Source organism: Colias eurytheme, chromosome 18, assembly GCF_061535395.1.
Source record: "Colias eurytheme isolate Ceu_HAF_F1 chromosome 18, ilColEury1 Martin Lab GWU primary, whole genome shotgun sequence".
Classification (NCBI taxonomy): Eukaryota; Metazoa; Arthropoda; class Insecta; order Lepidoptera; family Pieridae; genus Colias; species Colias eurytheme.
In genome coordinates this window covers 5,226,553-5,243,608 of record NC_142997.1, presented here as the reverse complement: position 1 = coordinate 5,243,608, position 17,056 = coordinate 5,226,553, and the positions used below count along the sequence as shown (strand labels likewise).

The 17,056-nt window shown below is 30.7% G+C and overlaps 1 protein-coding gene across 1 annotated transcript; it reads left to right on the top strand.

Moving 5' to 3' along the window:
• The first annotated feature begins 2,494 nt into the window (after positions 1-2,494).
• Positions 2,495-16,907, top strand: LOC149900622 (senecionine N-oxygenase-like). The gene is made up of 8 exons (XM_090112195.1): positions 2,495-2,658; positions 6,932-7,146; positions 11,633-11,771; positions 14,079-14,250; positions 14,569-14,841; positions 15,118-15,278; positions 15,588-15,731; positions 16,059-16,907. The coding sequence occupies exons 1-8, from the start codon at positions 2,584-2,586 to the stop codon at positions 16,272-16,274; spliced, it is 1,395 nt and encodes a 464-aa protein (XP_089968321.1). The 5' UTR covers positions 2,495-2,583; the 3' UTR covers positions 16,275-16,907.
• The last annotated feature ends 149 nt before the right edge of the window (positions 16,908-17,056 follow it).

The window sequence follows — 17,056 nt, the reverse complement described above, 5'->3', positions numbered from 1 at the left end:
GGTTATGTTAGACTTTGATAAACAACGCACGAGCCGAGCGAGCAAAGCGAGCGTGCCGCGGCAGCGGCCGGCGAGTGCCAGAAGCGGATCGCTTTTTAAAAAACAAACAATTATAATAATATAGTAGTAGTTTCTTAAATTATTTTATTTAAGTCGCATTTTTTCTTAAATACATATAAGTAAGATATCCACATTTTCCATAGTACTCGTACCTCTTCGTCGTAAATTCTTTGCTATGACTTTCTTCATAATATTGTTATTAAACGAATTATGAAGTTTTTAACTGCGAATAATTTAATTTTCGCCAGCGGCCGCCATCTTATCACATAAACACAGAGCTTGCAGCGCCTCTGCCCTCTACCAACGATTAATGTAACTATTTTACGATATGATCAAATAATTTTGATCATTTCATGAAAAAACCGTGCGTTAATTGGCCATATCGTGAAACGATTTCTCATCATTGATCTGCCCAAACCACATCATGATGTGGCCAAACTAAATTGGCCATTTCACGATATGCGACCATTTCGTGAAATGGCCACTCATATCATGAAATGATCAAATCTACGATATGACCACGACATAGACATTATATTATATTTCCGTGTATTTCCATGATCTAATGATATTATTTTAAAATAATATCTATCTTATAAATAATAATAAATGTTACCTAATTACTTAGACTAATTATATTTTAAACAATCTAATTATTATAAAACTTTGAAATAAAAGGTAGAGTAGGTACTATTATATATTCTGTGATAAAAGTACCTACTAACCAAATTCTTAATTTAAAAATGAATCAATGAATCAATAGGAATCAATATACAATATACCTATATCTATTTTTTAACATTGGGTACGATTGTAAGTTACAATCGTACCTAATGTTAAAAAATTATTTACAAATATATTACTTATAATTTGTAATTAGTTACATTTATTTACAAATTATAAATTAAATTCTACCGTATTTTATTTTGAGTTATATAGTTCATTACTGTGGTTCATTAGGTATTATAACTACATTATTATACTACATTAAACGAAATGTTAGGAGATTTCCACTCTCGTGATTATCTCAATGCTCTCGTGGGAACTTCTGCGTACAAGTTAGATAAGTACAAATGGAAAACCAGTTGCATAAAAAAATAAGTAGATTCGTAATTCGTTCATGTTTATGTTTTCCTTTTCGAACACAAACTGAGGTAATAGGTATAGGTAGTTACAAAAAGTTTTTTTTTTGTTAACATTAATGGTCTGTAATCTATTTAGGTGATCTATTTACTTGAAGCTGATATTGACGATGACGAGGACAAAGAAAATGGTCCACGTTAAATCTTTAACTGCACATTACCTATCTAATTACAATGGACATTAGACATGTACAGTCAGCAGCAAAAGTCTACTCACACTAGAGTGATACTTCAAGCTTACCTATGCTCTATATTCTTACTGATTTTTAAACCACTTTCAAAGAAGAGAAGGTTCTATGTTCTTCTACAGGTATGTAGACTTTTTGTTTATGCTTATTGTTTATTGAAGTGATCTGCATGCTATGATCGGTGAATAGTAGTTTTGGTTATAGTTTACTAATATGATAAATTTGGACTTTTGAGCTTTTGATAGCACTCAATCATAATATAGAGATGCGAACCGCGTTTTTAAAATTAATTTGGTATGGAATAGTTTATACCTAGGTGTAAAGTATATATGTAATTATTATAAATACCTACTCTCAAATCTTCTCTCAGATAATAATATTGCGAACGAAGTCAGGACGACTTTCAATAAGTTAGTAGAACAATTATAAGGACATTTATTTTTGTGGTTCGTAAGCTCAGCGATGAATCCAGAATCCAGAATCAAATTCAATAGGGAATAAAATCTGATTGTTTTAATTTTTTCTTTATATTTTAATGCCGCTTGGAGAAGAAAAAATCGAATTAAAAATAAGTTAAACCTAGTGACGATTTGTAACTATTATAAAACAGTGTATAATATTATACAAACTTAGGTACTTATATAATTAATGTTAATAAGATATTGTGCAATACCTAGGAATTGGTCGCTTGAAAGACATTCATTTATCGGTATTTTTTTGTCTTACTTAATTTATATGTCCGTGTATAATAAACTAACTCTATCTACATTTCGTGTTGGTATATCAAATGTTGGCTATTTAAAAATATTTCTAAGAGATTTGTAAATTTATCAACGAGATATAAAAGCTCTCTCTGTGATAAGCTGACTATACGAGCTTTAAAAAAGCTCATATGCTACATTAAAACTCGCTTACCCAATAAATAATAGCTTTTGTAATCTGTCATCCAATTCTGTAACCCATTATACCTTCCACTCTAATGAGGAACAGAAAATAGGTAATTAAGGTGATTGCGTGAAGTGCCAAAATGAATTGTTTATAACTTTATAAGCAGCGAGACGTGATTGCCAAGGCTGGCCTGAGTTGATCCTACAGCTCTCTCGATATAAACCTGCATTTGGTGTTCCTGCGCTCTTCAGAGACGGACCGTCTCTGGCAGCGGTTTTTTAAACAGTTTTTCTTTCCCGCCTAAAATGGCAACATTGTGGACTTGTGTGTTTATTTTATTCAATTGTTATGTACTTAGTGCTAGTGATGAAGTTCAAACGGTATGGATTTATTTGAATGCTTTTTTGATTGCTTCCTAGGAAGCAATTGTTTTTAATTTAAAAATAGCATTTTTATTTTTATTTAAGAGCACTGTCTAACAAAATTATAATTTATTTATATACCTACCTACTTAGACAATTTCCTAATTAATTAATGGATATAGTTTCTCATATTCCCTGTTCGGAAAATATAAGTTAACCGCAAACTTTTTGTAGGTTAAGCAATACAAAAATACCTACGTACCTGCTTTATTTTTTAATCTTAATTTCGTACCTTATTCAGTTCTGGTAAGTAATAAAAAATAAACAAGTTTCAAGTGCCCTCATAATAATATTATAATCTTAACGGAAACATCAAGAACAATCGGTCTAATTTTCGACGGAGACACAATGTCCGTCTTTCGTGATATTATCGTAATTTATTTAATTATATACTGAAATGAAAGTCGATGTTATACGCGAGGCATGTTGCAACCGGCTAATACGACCTGCTTCTCCATGTTTGTAGAAAGATCTGAGAAATTGAGAATAATCTATTTTTTAAAAAAGCTCTCTTGCTCTACCAGTGGCGCTAATAAATAATTACAAGTAAATGTACCAACTTATTCTAATGTTATGAATTACGTTCTACATAAGAAGACACAATAAAGATTATTTTAAATTTGTCAATCTGTATGAAAAATAAGAAAAATAGGATGAAAAATAATATGATGGGATTTCAAACAAAAAAATAAAAATAAAAATAAAACAATATCTAGCTATTATGAGTGTTGTTAATCCATACTTAATATTATAAATGCGAAAGTAACTCTGTCTGTCTGTCTGTTACTCAATCACGCCTAAACTACTGAACCAATTTGCATGAAATTTGGTATGGAGATATTTTGATACCCGAGAAAGGACATAGGCTACCTTTTATTGCGAAATATGTACCACGGGCGAAGCCGGGGCGGCGGACTACTAGTATAAATATAAATATAATATAAGTAATATGTTTTATATAACTTATTTATATCTTTCCTATCAACGAATATAAATAAATATAATTATGTATTACAATTATAATAAGATTAATATAACGCACCTGTAGTACTTAGATACCTACCTATATTGCAGTTTCTAACTCAGTACATGAAAATAACAATCAGAAAAAAACGTGGTAGGTAAATAATATTCTATTAGCTCGCAAATGTACACACAAAAAATTAATTATAGTGTAGGTGTACCTAAACTTTATAAAAACGTTTACTTAATTGAAATAATATTATTACCGTATAGTAATTGTTACAAACTATTGTCGTGATCAGGAAGCTACGTGTCATAAAATTTTCTATGGACATTGCCTACGGCCTAGCAAGTTTTTAGGGATCCGTAAAAGAATTAAAAAATTTCGTGAAAAAGCACATACAATAAACTAAAATCAATGACAATAGATACAATAATTTCATGTGTTTGTGTGAAGAGCATTCAATACATGAAATTATTGTATCTATTGTCATTGATCCATAACATGAATACAAAGTTTTAGGTAATAATTTTTATAAAAAATGGACCAAAATCAACTCTGAAGGACTCGGTTACATACAAACATAAAATAAAGTCATAGAAACATACAGGTGAAGCTAATAATATAATTGCGTTAAAGAAAGAAACAAGAATTTTGTTTTGTCATACCAACGAAACTTTTCTCTCAACTAGTTATTTATGCAGAACCCAAGTTCAAATGTTTATAATCAACAGGAAAATATATCATAGATATGCTATGCTGTATACATTTTTTACTCCAAGTGTGTTTGCGCGTTGCCTTTATTAGGAAATTAAGTATTCTTTGTTTGCAGAACGAACAATGATCTCAATATAATATTAGAAGGTTAGACAATTTCATTTCAATGCATTTGATCATTTTAATTATTCCAATAAATAATTAAAAGTCCAAATTGTGTTGCAAAAAAAACGATACTACTACAAGTATTTTCATATTGTAGCTAATTTACTATTTATTTCAAGATCTCCAGGAATTTAAGATATTGAAATGAACATATAGGTACCTACGTATTATAGGAACGTACCGTAATGATAAGTATTCGATGTGTTTTTACCAAAACAATGTTACCGGGAAATTCTATGACGCCAATCAGTTTTTGCGAGAGCATTATGTTTAATTCAGGCTGTCATTAGTTAGGTTCCATATAAGTTTTGGGGTAAAAAATACATGTGCAATAAAAACCATGTATAGGTGAACGACCACCAAAGATGCACCATTGAACAACGGTGTCACGGCCAGAACAATTATGGTGTACCTTTAAATTATGGTTTTATATGGAGTTCAGCGTTAAAGTGGGTGTTTTGATGATTCAACCGTTATCTGTAATGACAAGTGGAGAGCCTTGACTGCATTTTGCGCATGCATTGATTTGAATTAATAGATTTTTTGTTATAACGTAAATAATAGTGTTAACGAGTCGGTTAGTGTAATTAGTTAAAATAATAAATTAAATTAAGTTTCATTGTTTCATTCTACCATCTTAACTTTTAATTAATTCTTGAATCTTCCCACATTAAATTGATAGTTGATACTATATAGTGATTAGTGATACTGGCCAAAAATTTAATTTTAATGAAGTTAGGTAGTTACCTACTTTGGTATCTATCTACTTTCTATAAATACAAAATTATTAATAATAATATCACTAATCAAATTATTATCAAATCTTACTTACAAATGGATTTATTGGAAACGAAATATACGTAAATGGAAGTGATTGTAGAGGTCTAGAATTATTATGTGGTATAATTCTTAATGCATATATCTAAAAGTACCTACCTACTTGTTTTATGCAACATTTTGATGCCATTCTCTTTTTAAATGTAGGTACCTATGTTTCAATTAAAAGTAGGATATAATCAAATTCATAAAACGACATTGCTCGTGTTAGTTAATTGTTAAAGTAATTAAAATAAAACTACATTGTTTATCTATTTTATTTATTATTTTTATGAATAAGGTTTCATATATATACACATAATAATTTGAACAATAGTCCTACTTAATATATATGGGAAATAAAAAATCATAACTTTTATGTTTATATTAGATAGTTCAATAACCGCATTAGGATGTTGCTGTTTGCGAAAGCAACGGAAACGATTACTCTTCTTAAAATTCAGGTTTTATTAAAATCAGGTTCATAAATTATCTTCCAACATTTGTGTTGTCCAAATATTTAAAAGGAAAAGTGTTAAAACTGTAATGTAATCCTACGCAAACTTGACGTGTTATGCAATTTAAAGCAGGTTGCTCAACTATTTGTGTCACTTATATAGAGACTAGAGTCGCATAAATAACGATTGTAACAGGCTTCAAAGAATCTCTAATTACCTTATAAATAAATATTTCAACGTTCAGGACTACCTTTGTACCTACAATCTGTCCTATAGTCATAAAAATATGATATCAACATCATAGTAAGAGATATTGCTTGAAACTGTAATACATACATACCTATTACATAATTATTTAGATTGATGATCATCTCCCATACTAATATATTGCTAGTGAATCAGTGATTCATTCAATTATTTTATACACACCATTTTCTGCGTTCGATATTTTTGGCGATCAGCAAACGTGGTTCAATCAGGACACCCTTACTTAAAGGATTTTCCGACCAACTAAATATAGTACATATAAATATAAATCAAGCGGGATTCTTCAACTAAAACTTTTACACAAGTTTTTAAAGTTAGAAAGAAGAAATAGACGAAGAAAGAGAGGATGTAGGTTTAACCTTTTTATTTATTTGTTCTTAGCCGAAAAACATAAAAAAATGCATAAAAAAATAATTGAAGGGACAAAGCGAAAAATTTAGTTATTAAGTTTTGTTTCAAACTGAGACGAGAATAAGTTTAAATAAGACGAAAACAAATACACATAAAACGTATAAAAATATAAAGAAACCCAAAGAGTATGAAAAAAAAAACGTTTCTGCATACATTCTGTGTACATACATAATATATTACCATGATATTACCCCAATATTTTACTTTTCATACTTCTTTGGTCACTACCTACAACATAATTTGGTAAATATGTCGTAGGTAGGTACTACTCATCATAACATTATAATGTGGTTTTAAGTATCAAGTTTTGACCTTTAAAAGTTAAAACTCTACGCGGAAAATATAGAAAAATCATAAGAGCTTCCAGTTCTTATCAAAATTCGTAGTTATGCGGACGAATAAATTTTTATTTATATTGTTGTTTTTATTTCAGACTACATCATCAGACACACCAAGAATACCATTCACTTGTGTGATAGGGGCTGGTTATTCTGGCCTAGCTGTTGCGAGGTATATGAAAGAGTTAGGAGTGAACTTCCGAGTGTTCGAAGCTTCTGGAAATTTCGGTGGTCAGTGGAGGTTCGATCCTAATGTTGGCAATGATGAGTACGGTGTTCCAATTTTCACCAGCACGTATAAGAATCTTAGGTAAGTCACTTGTTAAAATGTAGATTGATTGTAGATAGTTTTTTTATTTTTTTATGATTCTAAAGTTTATTCAATTTAGTCTATTTTTGTAGGAGAGAATAAAGAACGGAATAAAAAAAAATAGACCGGTATTCTTTATACTATTTTCTAGTATACTTTATAATTAATTTCAATTTGAACACGTTTTCCAAATCTTACAGTTCAGTAAAGTTTTTTGTTAGTTGATTTTAATTAATTCTAATAACTTGAAGACCAGTTTAAATTAGGTAAACATTTATTCAGAGAAGTGCTGCTTTACCTGTTCTTAGTTTGTGCATGAACTACCTATTTAATCTTTATGTGGGATTGTTTTCTTAATGAACGAGCAAATAATGGATTGCATAATATTTAATCGAGACAAGCCACAAACAGGTTTCATGTCAATACAGATGTAAATAAAAAGCTCTTAATATTTTTTTTATTTGATTTTGTACTTATATATCGTCTACTCAATCGTAACTCGTACTAAAAATATGAATGGCTGAAAAACATATTAATAAAACAATATTTTCACTTTTATCTTTTTTGCGTAACTTATTACAAGTTCCAGAAGTTCTAAATTATATTGCCCATTCTCCTTGTTGTATTGCTATGTTTTATTTGCGTGTATTTTACACTTAAGGCCGTGTACGCGGTCCGTGCGCTGTTTGGCTCAAATATGTGATTTTTCAAACCAGATTGTCCATCAACCACTTATCTTACAAACATATGAATTACTAATAATTTTAGGAAATTTTATTGTCTATGTAGTTAGTTAAGAGTTTTTTTCAATTAATACAGTATTTCTGAATACCATCAAGATAACTGAGCCGATGATTCCTTGATTTCACTTTTAGTGTCAATTTCGAAGCTAAAAATATCTGAAATTGCTGACAGATCTAACACACAATTATTTTTAACTAACTGCAAAAATCCTTATTAAAATAGTTAGTTAAAAGATTTTTTTATTTTGGACTCCTAACTTACGAAATTAAAATCCGAACAATGTGAATTTTTTTAGAAATTATAGTCGACAAAATGATTATTTTCACCAAGATATTTGACTTTATTGAATATAATTTATACATATTGCAATAAAAGAATGTCTTACTTATAAGATAAAATTTAAAAAATCAACTAAGGTACCTCTATTATTTTTCTACAATTTTTTTTAAAGTACTATAAAACACTGCGCGCGACCCGATTAAAATCAGTCGGCAGCGAGCCTTTCCAGAGGGAGGACATGTTGCTCGGCGCTCTCCTGTGGACCTATGCTGTTCATAGTAAAAGGATAGCGCAAGCCGCGATCTATCGTAATAGATCGCGGAGTTTTTGACTTGCGTTAAATAGAATATGCGCTCTTAAACTTTCGTATTCACGTGTAAGTCAAACATAGAGCTTATCACTACATAGTATAAATATAGAACCACTATAAAATCAAGTCGCCTTCTCTGTCCCTATATCCCTATGTATGCTTAAATCTTTAAAACGTACCTACTGCACAAGGGATTTTGATGCGGATTTTTTTTTGCTTGAGTGGGAATCGCCCTAAAGTCGCTTCTGGCATAGGGTCATTGCGCCTGTTCGCGTCCACATGCCTATTCGCGTCCATTTTGCGGATATCTTTTAGAAAATTCACGAAAATAAGTATACTTTAAGTAAAATTGTAATAAGAAAAATCTCCGATAATACCTCAATGTATAAGAGACATGCACACATATTCAAAATATGCCTGCGCACCGCCTATCCTATTTAAAAAAAATATTTAATTTTAGCTATTAAACGAGAAAGCTAAAACGCGCGGGATTTTGAGAAAAAAATAGTGCGCAGCGTCGCGTTTGACGGTAAGTATCTTATTGTTAAATGTGAATTTTTGAATATGTAACTGTTTCTTTACTTTGCTAACAAAACATGGAATAGTATGGATTATAAATCAGCTAATTTATTTTACAATTAATAGCTAAAATAAGGTGGACGCGAATTACTACACCGAATTTGTACAACTTCCATTTTGCGTCCATGGTGGGCGCAAACTATACCTATAGTGCATAACAATAGAACATATTGCGTCCACATTGTTTTTCATTACGTAGCAATGAATTGTTTGTTAAAATATGTAATTTAAAATAGACTGTAAATTTTTGACTAAGACTACAAGTTGATAATTAAAATTTTCATTCAAATTAGCTAATTTTTATGCTATTTTTTCATTTTAAAATGGGTATTCTAAGAATGAGACTAGTATCTTTGAGAATGAGAGTCAATAAGTCTGTGGTTAAGAAAATAATATAAACAAAAAGGAAATTTAATTCATTACAAACTAAAAAATAGGGTAGGTAGGTAATCTTAATAGAACTGATTATTATTTATTTACATAACATAACTTTGTTTTTTGTTAATTTTTAGTTCTATTATTGATGAGAAGATAAATATAAAAATAAGTTTTTCCAGTTTCCTTACAGTGAATTATATTAATAATATGTTGATTTTAGGGTTCCGAACCTCAAAAGGAAAAACCGGAATCCTTGTAGATCACATATCATACATCAGTATCACTTTGATATCCGTCCGTCTGTATGTCCGTCTGCCGGTCTGTCTTTCTGTCAAGACCCTTTTTCTCAGTAACGCGTGGAGGTATAAAGCTGAAATTTATATTGAATACTCAAGTCTACGGTCCCTTGAAGCAGTGAAAAAATCAAACTTATAAGCCAAAGCAATCAAAAGATACAGCCGTTTATGCTGCAAATTTTCGCAAATTTCTACATTCGCAAGGGAATCAAAACCTACAGGGTACTTTACGTGAACACAGACACTTGAAGTTTGGTACGAAGCAACGTCTTATAGCACAAATAAGGGAAACATTGAAAAAATAATCATTTACAGTTAAAACATATGAAAAAAAACCAGGTTAATACGGAACCCTCGGTGTGCGAGTCCCATTCGCATTTGGCCAGTTTTTATTAAATAACTATATTCGTAAATAAATAATTTATTAAAATCTAATTTTTAATTGGAATTTATCTGATAAAATATCACCCAATACACTCTTAATTCCTTTTCTAAGCTGGTGGACGCGAACTGGTCCACGGGTGGACGCAAACTGGAATTTTTGGACGCGAACTGGGTAAAACGCCTAATTCTGCTATTTGTCTAGATAAATAAAAACCACATGATATTTCCAACAAAATTGAAAGTAAATCTTAAAATAGACTATGTAATGAACACGTTACATAAATTTTGAGTTGAAATTTGTTCTGGAACATTTTTATTTTCTCCTTCAAACTTTCCAACTGCACTAAGTGGACGCGAACAGGCGCAATTACCCTAGTTCAGCTCGTCGCTTCGCTCCTCGCTACCTATAACCTATTTCAATATTTACGCAGGCCTTTACCGCGGCACCTTTGAAGAGGAAGGCTGTAGCACAGTTTTAGTAGGTATATGAGGTTTTAGACAAATCGGACGAAGCTGCGGGCGGAAAGTATACTGTCAATTACGCGAGTCGCCTAAGCCATGTACGTGATTCTTTAACAATGTTCGCATAATAAATAATAATATTATATTCCTGGCATCCTCAGTCAGATTTTATGATGGAATATTAGAATAAACAAGGGTATTGATATTCAGAAAACGTTTTCAACTAGGAGCCAAGGCTAAACGTTGCTTTAAATCGAAAGTAAAGAGCTTGTGCATATCAATTAGATTAGCAAATAGGGTTTAGTGTAAATGTTTGTTTAGACGTTTCTTTTATTTATTTAATTTCAACTTTTTATGCGAATAAATATCTAGACGCAATGTGACATAATTTGATGCACAATATAGAGTCAGTTGAAGCACTTTGATATTTAAATTGAAAATACTTTGTAAAGAAAGCTAAATAGAAAATGGTGGGTAATCGCAAACCTTATTTTACTTGCATAATAAGTAATTATGCAAATTGTACTATGTACATACATACTGCATTAAGTATATTCTTAAAAATGAAATAAATATTTGAATTGTGAAATAAGTAAATAGTTAAGGAGGTACTTATGTCTGTTTTCAAAAAATATTGCGTTATTATAATTTCATCACCTTCAATCTCGTTCAAAAGAATTTACAACGAATTATTAATGGTTGATAATATTTATTTATTTATTTCGGATTAAGAAGGGAGTAAGAATATGAACTTCTCTGAACTTTCACTCTCATATTTCGCATTGTAAATTGAGGATATTCCCCGCAATAGGTCACAGGTTAACGGCCTTATCTAATATACAGACAAGCGTTATATAACCAATGTTTTTAACTCAAATTTGTTAGTAAAATTATTGAAGGAATAGCTATAAAATAACTGTGTTGAAAAGAGCGATTTTTGCAACTCTACATAAAATCAAATTTGCCTATATTTTAATTTAATTTAACTGTATTTTAAAGAGGATTTGTTACATAATTATATACCTTATTATATTAATGATTAATTCTATTACAGAACGAACACACCTCGTCAAACTATGGAGTACAGTGGGTTTCCGTTCCCGGATTCAGCGCCTACATACCCATCGAACACCTGTTTCTATAAATATTTGAAGTCTTTCGTGAAACACTTCCATTTGCTTGACCATATTCAAGTAAGTGAGACTACCACTATGTCCTAACAATTATTATGAATGCGAAAGTAACTCTCCCTCTACCTGACGACGACTGAACCGATTTGGATGAAATTTGGTACGGAAATCCCAGGGGAACGGGAAATATGCGGGTTTTTCTTTGACTATGCGGGCGAAGACGCGAGCGGAAAGCTAGTTATTCATAAATCACTAATATTGAGTAATTTTTTTTTCATTTTTCGGTTCTAATACATATTTTTAATTCTGCTTAAGTAAAGAGTTCCGTAGCATGTTATACATATATTATCTACCCATTGTTACATGTCAATGACATTTGAGATAATTTTGGTCTTGTTATTACATCAGTCAGAATCGACATTCGAAATCGAAAATTTAACAATAATTCCAAAAGTTTTCAAACTTCGGTCAATTGAATGGTTCATTGGGACGACAATAAATCTCATTTTGCAACCTTGTCCGCAGTCCGGAACATTGTTAAAATTGCAATTAAATTATTTTTTGCTGTATGGTCGTGAAAAAAATTCCAAAAGTTCTGCAAACTTGGGGAAGTCTTCGATATAATATTTCATATCACGTATTAAATTTGCAACCAATCTAAGTGTACGGAACATTGTTAAAATTGCAATTAAATTATTTTTTGCTGTATGGTCGTGAAAAAAATTCCAAAAGTTCTGCAAACTTGACACAGATAGCGGAAATATATACCGAACGGTTGTATAAATTTGCAACCTTTTTTGTTGACCGGAACATTAATTATTTTTAATTCGTGGTCATTTTTTCGAGTGAGGTGGTCTCGGAATAATTACAAAAGTTTTGGAACTTGGTTGCAAACTTCGAAAACATCTATTCTGATGCATTTACAAATTTGCAACCTCATTTAGTTTAATAAAAAAAAAACATTAATATTCAATATTAAAAGATGTTCCGTACACTGAGATTGGTTGCAAATTTAATACGTGATATGAAATATTATATCGAAAACTTCCCCAAGTTTGCAGAACTTTTGGAATTTTTTTCACGACCATACAGCAAAAAATAATTTAATTGCAGTTCCGGACTGCGGACAAGGTTGCAAAATGAGATTTATTGTCGTCCCAATGTACCATTCACTTGACCCAAGTTTGAAAACTTTTGGAATTATTGTGAATTAAATGTCTTAAATGACTGGAGTATATGTTTTTGTTAGAATGTAATGCATTTACCTCAAAGCAAATTCCATATAACATAATAATGAACAAAAAATTCCACCTACATCTTTATAAAGATACGTTCTAACTTCTAAGTAATTATGTAGAGGAATTTTCAAGGCATTATTATATTTATTTTATTTGCTATCTATTTATTGAATTTAACACGAGTAATGTTGAAATAGGATTTTATATGTAAGTACTAACATGGTGTAATAAGAACAAAACAAAACAAAATATGAGTAACAAAATATGCCAATAATACACTACCATAATTTACTACAAAGGTTATTATAGGTAAGGTAAGACATCTCAGAGTTTAAACAAAGCCAGATGATGTGAGAAACGATAAAGCATCAATTTATGAACATCGTTATTAAACTGTAATTACACGTGCATGTTTATTTATTGAATCATGACGTAATTAAAATGAATACTGTACTTGCTTAGGTTCATCTCAGAACTACAGCATGTACTTTTTTATGCAAAATTAATATGTAATAAAAGTTACCAAAAGATACTCCATAAGTAAAGACCGCGTGTGTAGGCTTAAAATATAAAATTTCATCATAATTGAAGTTAGACCCTTGTAGGTCTTTACTCTCGCGATTTATTAAACTTTAAAACTGGTTTCGTTGGGTTAAAAGCGAGTCATTTTATTTTTATGTCCACCATGAGACGTATGGTATTGCCATTAAGCGGATATGGTATTGTGGTCATTTTAATAAGCCTCAGACCTGAGATATTTTAGTGAGAACTAAGAATATTCGCTTTTGCTTGCATTGGCAATGAAAATAAATTGTTGGCACATAAAGTTTAATTTTGTTCACCTACCAACGTAAAATGTTAAGAGAAAACAATTGTATTTTTGAATGTTTGTTTTGAATAAACTATGTAAATTCAAGACAGATTACAAATATTTATTCACGAGCAGAAAGCTAAAGTTTTACTGAGTTTGATATAATATATTTATTTATCAGCATTTATAGGTACACTTTGGGATTAAACTCTGTTTAAATCTCGTCTTAAAAGACAATCCTGTAGTTTTTAATATGCCTGACTATTTATCCTGTATGCAAACAAAATATTAATTCATAACTTTAAAATTTTAAATTTATAGACGCACAGCTATGTAAGATCCGTGAAATGGGCAGGAAATCATTGGGACTTCACATACACAAAATCAGATGAAGGCAAAAATTATACAATACCGTGTGATTTCGTAGTTATCGCCAATGGTCAATATGTTAAAATCAAGATGCCTAAAGTACCTGGACAGAAAGTGTTTAAAGGTAAAATTAATTTTACAAAGTACGAAGTTTATCCCAGATATATTGTTCTTTTAACTATCTCTGTGTATCTATACTAATATTATAAAGAGGAAAGGTTTGTATGTATGTATGTATGGTTTTCACGCATAAACTACTGGACCGATTTTGATGAAATTTGGCACATACAATCTTTAGACCCTGAGAAAGAACATAGGCTACCTTTTATTGCGAAATATGTACCACGGGCGAAGCCGGGGCGGACCGCTAGTCAGGTATAAAATTAAACTGACTCTACTTTAAAATAAGATAAAGGTTTTCTATAATTTGATATGTTTTTAGGAAAAATAATGCACAGTCACGACTACAAGGGGCCTGATGAGTACGTTGGAAAGAAAGTCCTTTTAGTCGGCGCTGGAGCTTCTGGCTTAGATCTCGCCACTCATTTGTCGAATATCACAGAGAAATTAGTTCACAGTCACCATTTAAATTACAACCAGCCAGACTTTCCCAAAACTTACATTAAAAAACCTGACATAAAAACATTCTTGCCAAATGGAGTCGTGTTCCAAGATGGCTCAATGGAAGAAGTTGATGTCGTTATATGTTGTACAGGTATTATCATTTTTTGACATTAAAATAATCCCAAAACCCTCATAATTACATTGAAGAGATGAGAGCATAATATATTGCGACATTTATTGCTTTGCGCATAAAATACCCAAAAAAGGAAAACTTTACAGTTATAATAATGTGATTTTGCACATAAATTGCCAATGAACATTTTGATCAGTAAAAGAACCGTTATATTTTGTTGAATAAATGATTATTATTTTTGGATTTTTCACCAATTTTTGTTTTCGATAGAAATGAAACTGTTATGTATTACAGGATATGAATATAGCCACCCGTTCCTTGACAAAAGTGCTGGATTAACAACTTCTGGTAAATTTGTCTTACCACTGCACCAGCACATTGTGAACATCAGACATCCATCCATGACCTTCATCGGAATGGCCAGAATGATCATCAATAGAGTTTTAGATGCGCAGGTAATAAATACTAAATTGATTGTCAGTTAACTAAGATTACCTGTAACTTTTCCTAAATACGTAATAGTACCTACATAAGGTACCTAATAGTTGATAACACGTAATACCTTAAAGTCCCAAACGAGTGCCTTTATTAAATATAAAAAATATTTTATTATCCGGATATAGAAGTGAGGTAAATTTCCAATTCACATATTCATCTTCAACTTGTCATACCTTCTTCTTATACCATTATGATGCTACATGTAAGTTATTTACCTATAAGCTGCTTTCTCTGATATAAAAAGCGTAATTTAACTTTCATTTCAGTCAGAGTACATAGCTCGTCTAATCGCTGGCAAGTTTAAACTGCCATCACAGGAAGAGATGTTAAAGATCTGGTTACAGCACGTCTATACCCTTCAGGATATGAATAAGAAGATCGTCGATGTTAACATTGTTGGCAACCAAATGGTAAGAATTAGATGTATTAAATCTTTTATATTATAAAGAAGATATAAGATACAATTATGGAAATCCATTGAGAAATACATATTATAGTTATCCGATGTATGACATTTTGAACGTAATTTCGGTAGAAGTACGAGTTTAAAAAAATACTACAGCTGTTAATGTCGCACTATACTTATTTTAAGACCGATTTTTCTATTTCTTCTGCATTTAAGCAGTGTTATCAAGAGTTTGCTATAAATGAAAAGTTTGTGCTAAATGGTATTTTAATAATTGTACCTATCTACTATAAAACATTTATTATTGCTAATTGCATTGCTATTTTTCCAGGATCAATATTTCGCCAACTTAACTCAAGAAGCCGGCGTATCAAGAGCGCCCCCAGTCCTTACAGAAATCAGAGATTTCAATGCAAAATATCGTCTAGAAGATTTGTTAAACTACCGTGACTATGAATTCGAATTGACCGATCCGTATCATTACAGGAAATGGTATAGCGGTGGTGGAAAGGGATCACAATGTCCTATTGATATAGAGAGGAAATAAACAAAAAATGCGTATTAACGAAAACTTCTTCTGGCAAAACAATTTGGTAGTAAGCGTTACTGCGGTCCTTATTCAATATCATTCAATTATCTTCCAGAATCTAAGAGACCCAGAAAATTCTATAGATTCGTTGACAAGGTCAATGGTCAAAATATTTGCATTTGAAAAAAAAAAGATTACGGGTCTCATGTTTTATGATTATTTCGAGTATTTAAATTTCATTACTATAATTGATTAAGTTATTAAAGTACCTATATATTTTCATTGTTAGAGGTGATTGCGCTAACAAGGTTGTGATGTGATCATAATTCCATTGTTATTGTTTGAATAAATTAAGATGAAGATGTAATTAAATGTAGACTGTATTTAATAGTGACCGCATTCTAAATCTGAATTAATTAGTTAGTAATTTACACGCTAGAAATTATGTTCTTTGTATATACTAGTACTATAATTACAATTAAGATTGATCTATTTACTTTAGTTCCAGCCATTGTTCTTTTTTGCATGATTTTGCGCAAAATAAACTTAACGTTTTTAACTGTGATGCTTAGGGGATAGGTATTATTATATTTAAGAACAATTTATAACAGAAATGAATGTTTTTTTGTAAAATATACTTTTTATATGGAATTATTGTTCCCTTTGATATTATTTTATGCAAACAAAAATAAACGAATTAATATTTTTTTATCGAACTGTTTTAAAGACTTAAAAAGTTCTGTTATATGTAAAGATAAAGGTTAGCTCAACTTAAAACTACGCTGAATAACCTATTTGAT

Coding starts and splice junctions, on each gene's coding strand:
- LOC149900622 (XM_090112195.1), top strand. CDS start 2,584: ATGGCAACATTGTGGACTTGTGTGTTTATTTTATTCAATTGTTATGTA. Junction 7,147..11,632: donor AGCACGTATAAGAATCTTAG/GTAAGTCACTTG, acceptor ATTCTATTACAG/AACGAACACACCTCGTCAAA. Junction 14,251..14,568: donor TGGACAGAAAGTGTTTAAAG/GTAAAATTAATT, acceptor ATATGTTTTTAG/GAAAAATAATGCACAGTCAC.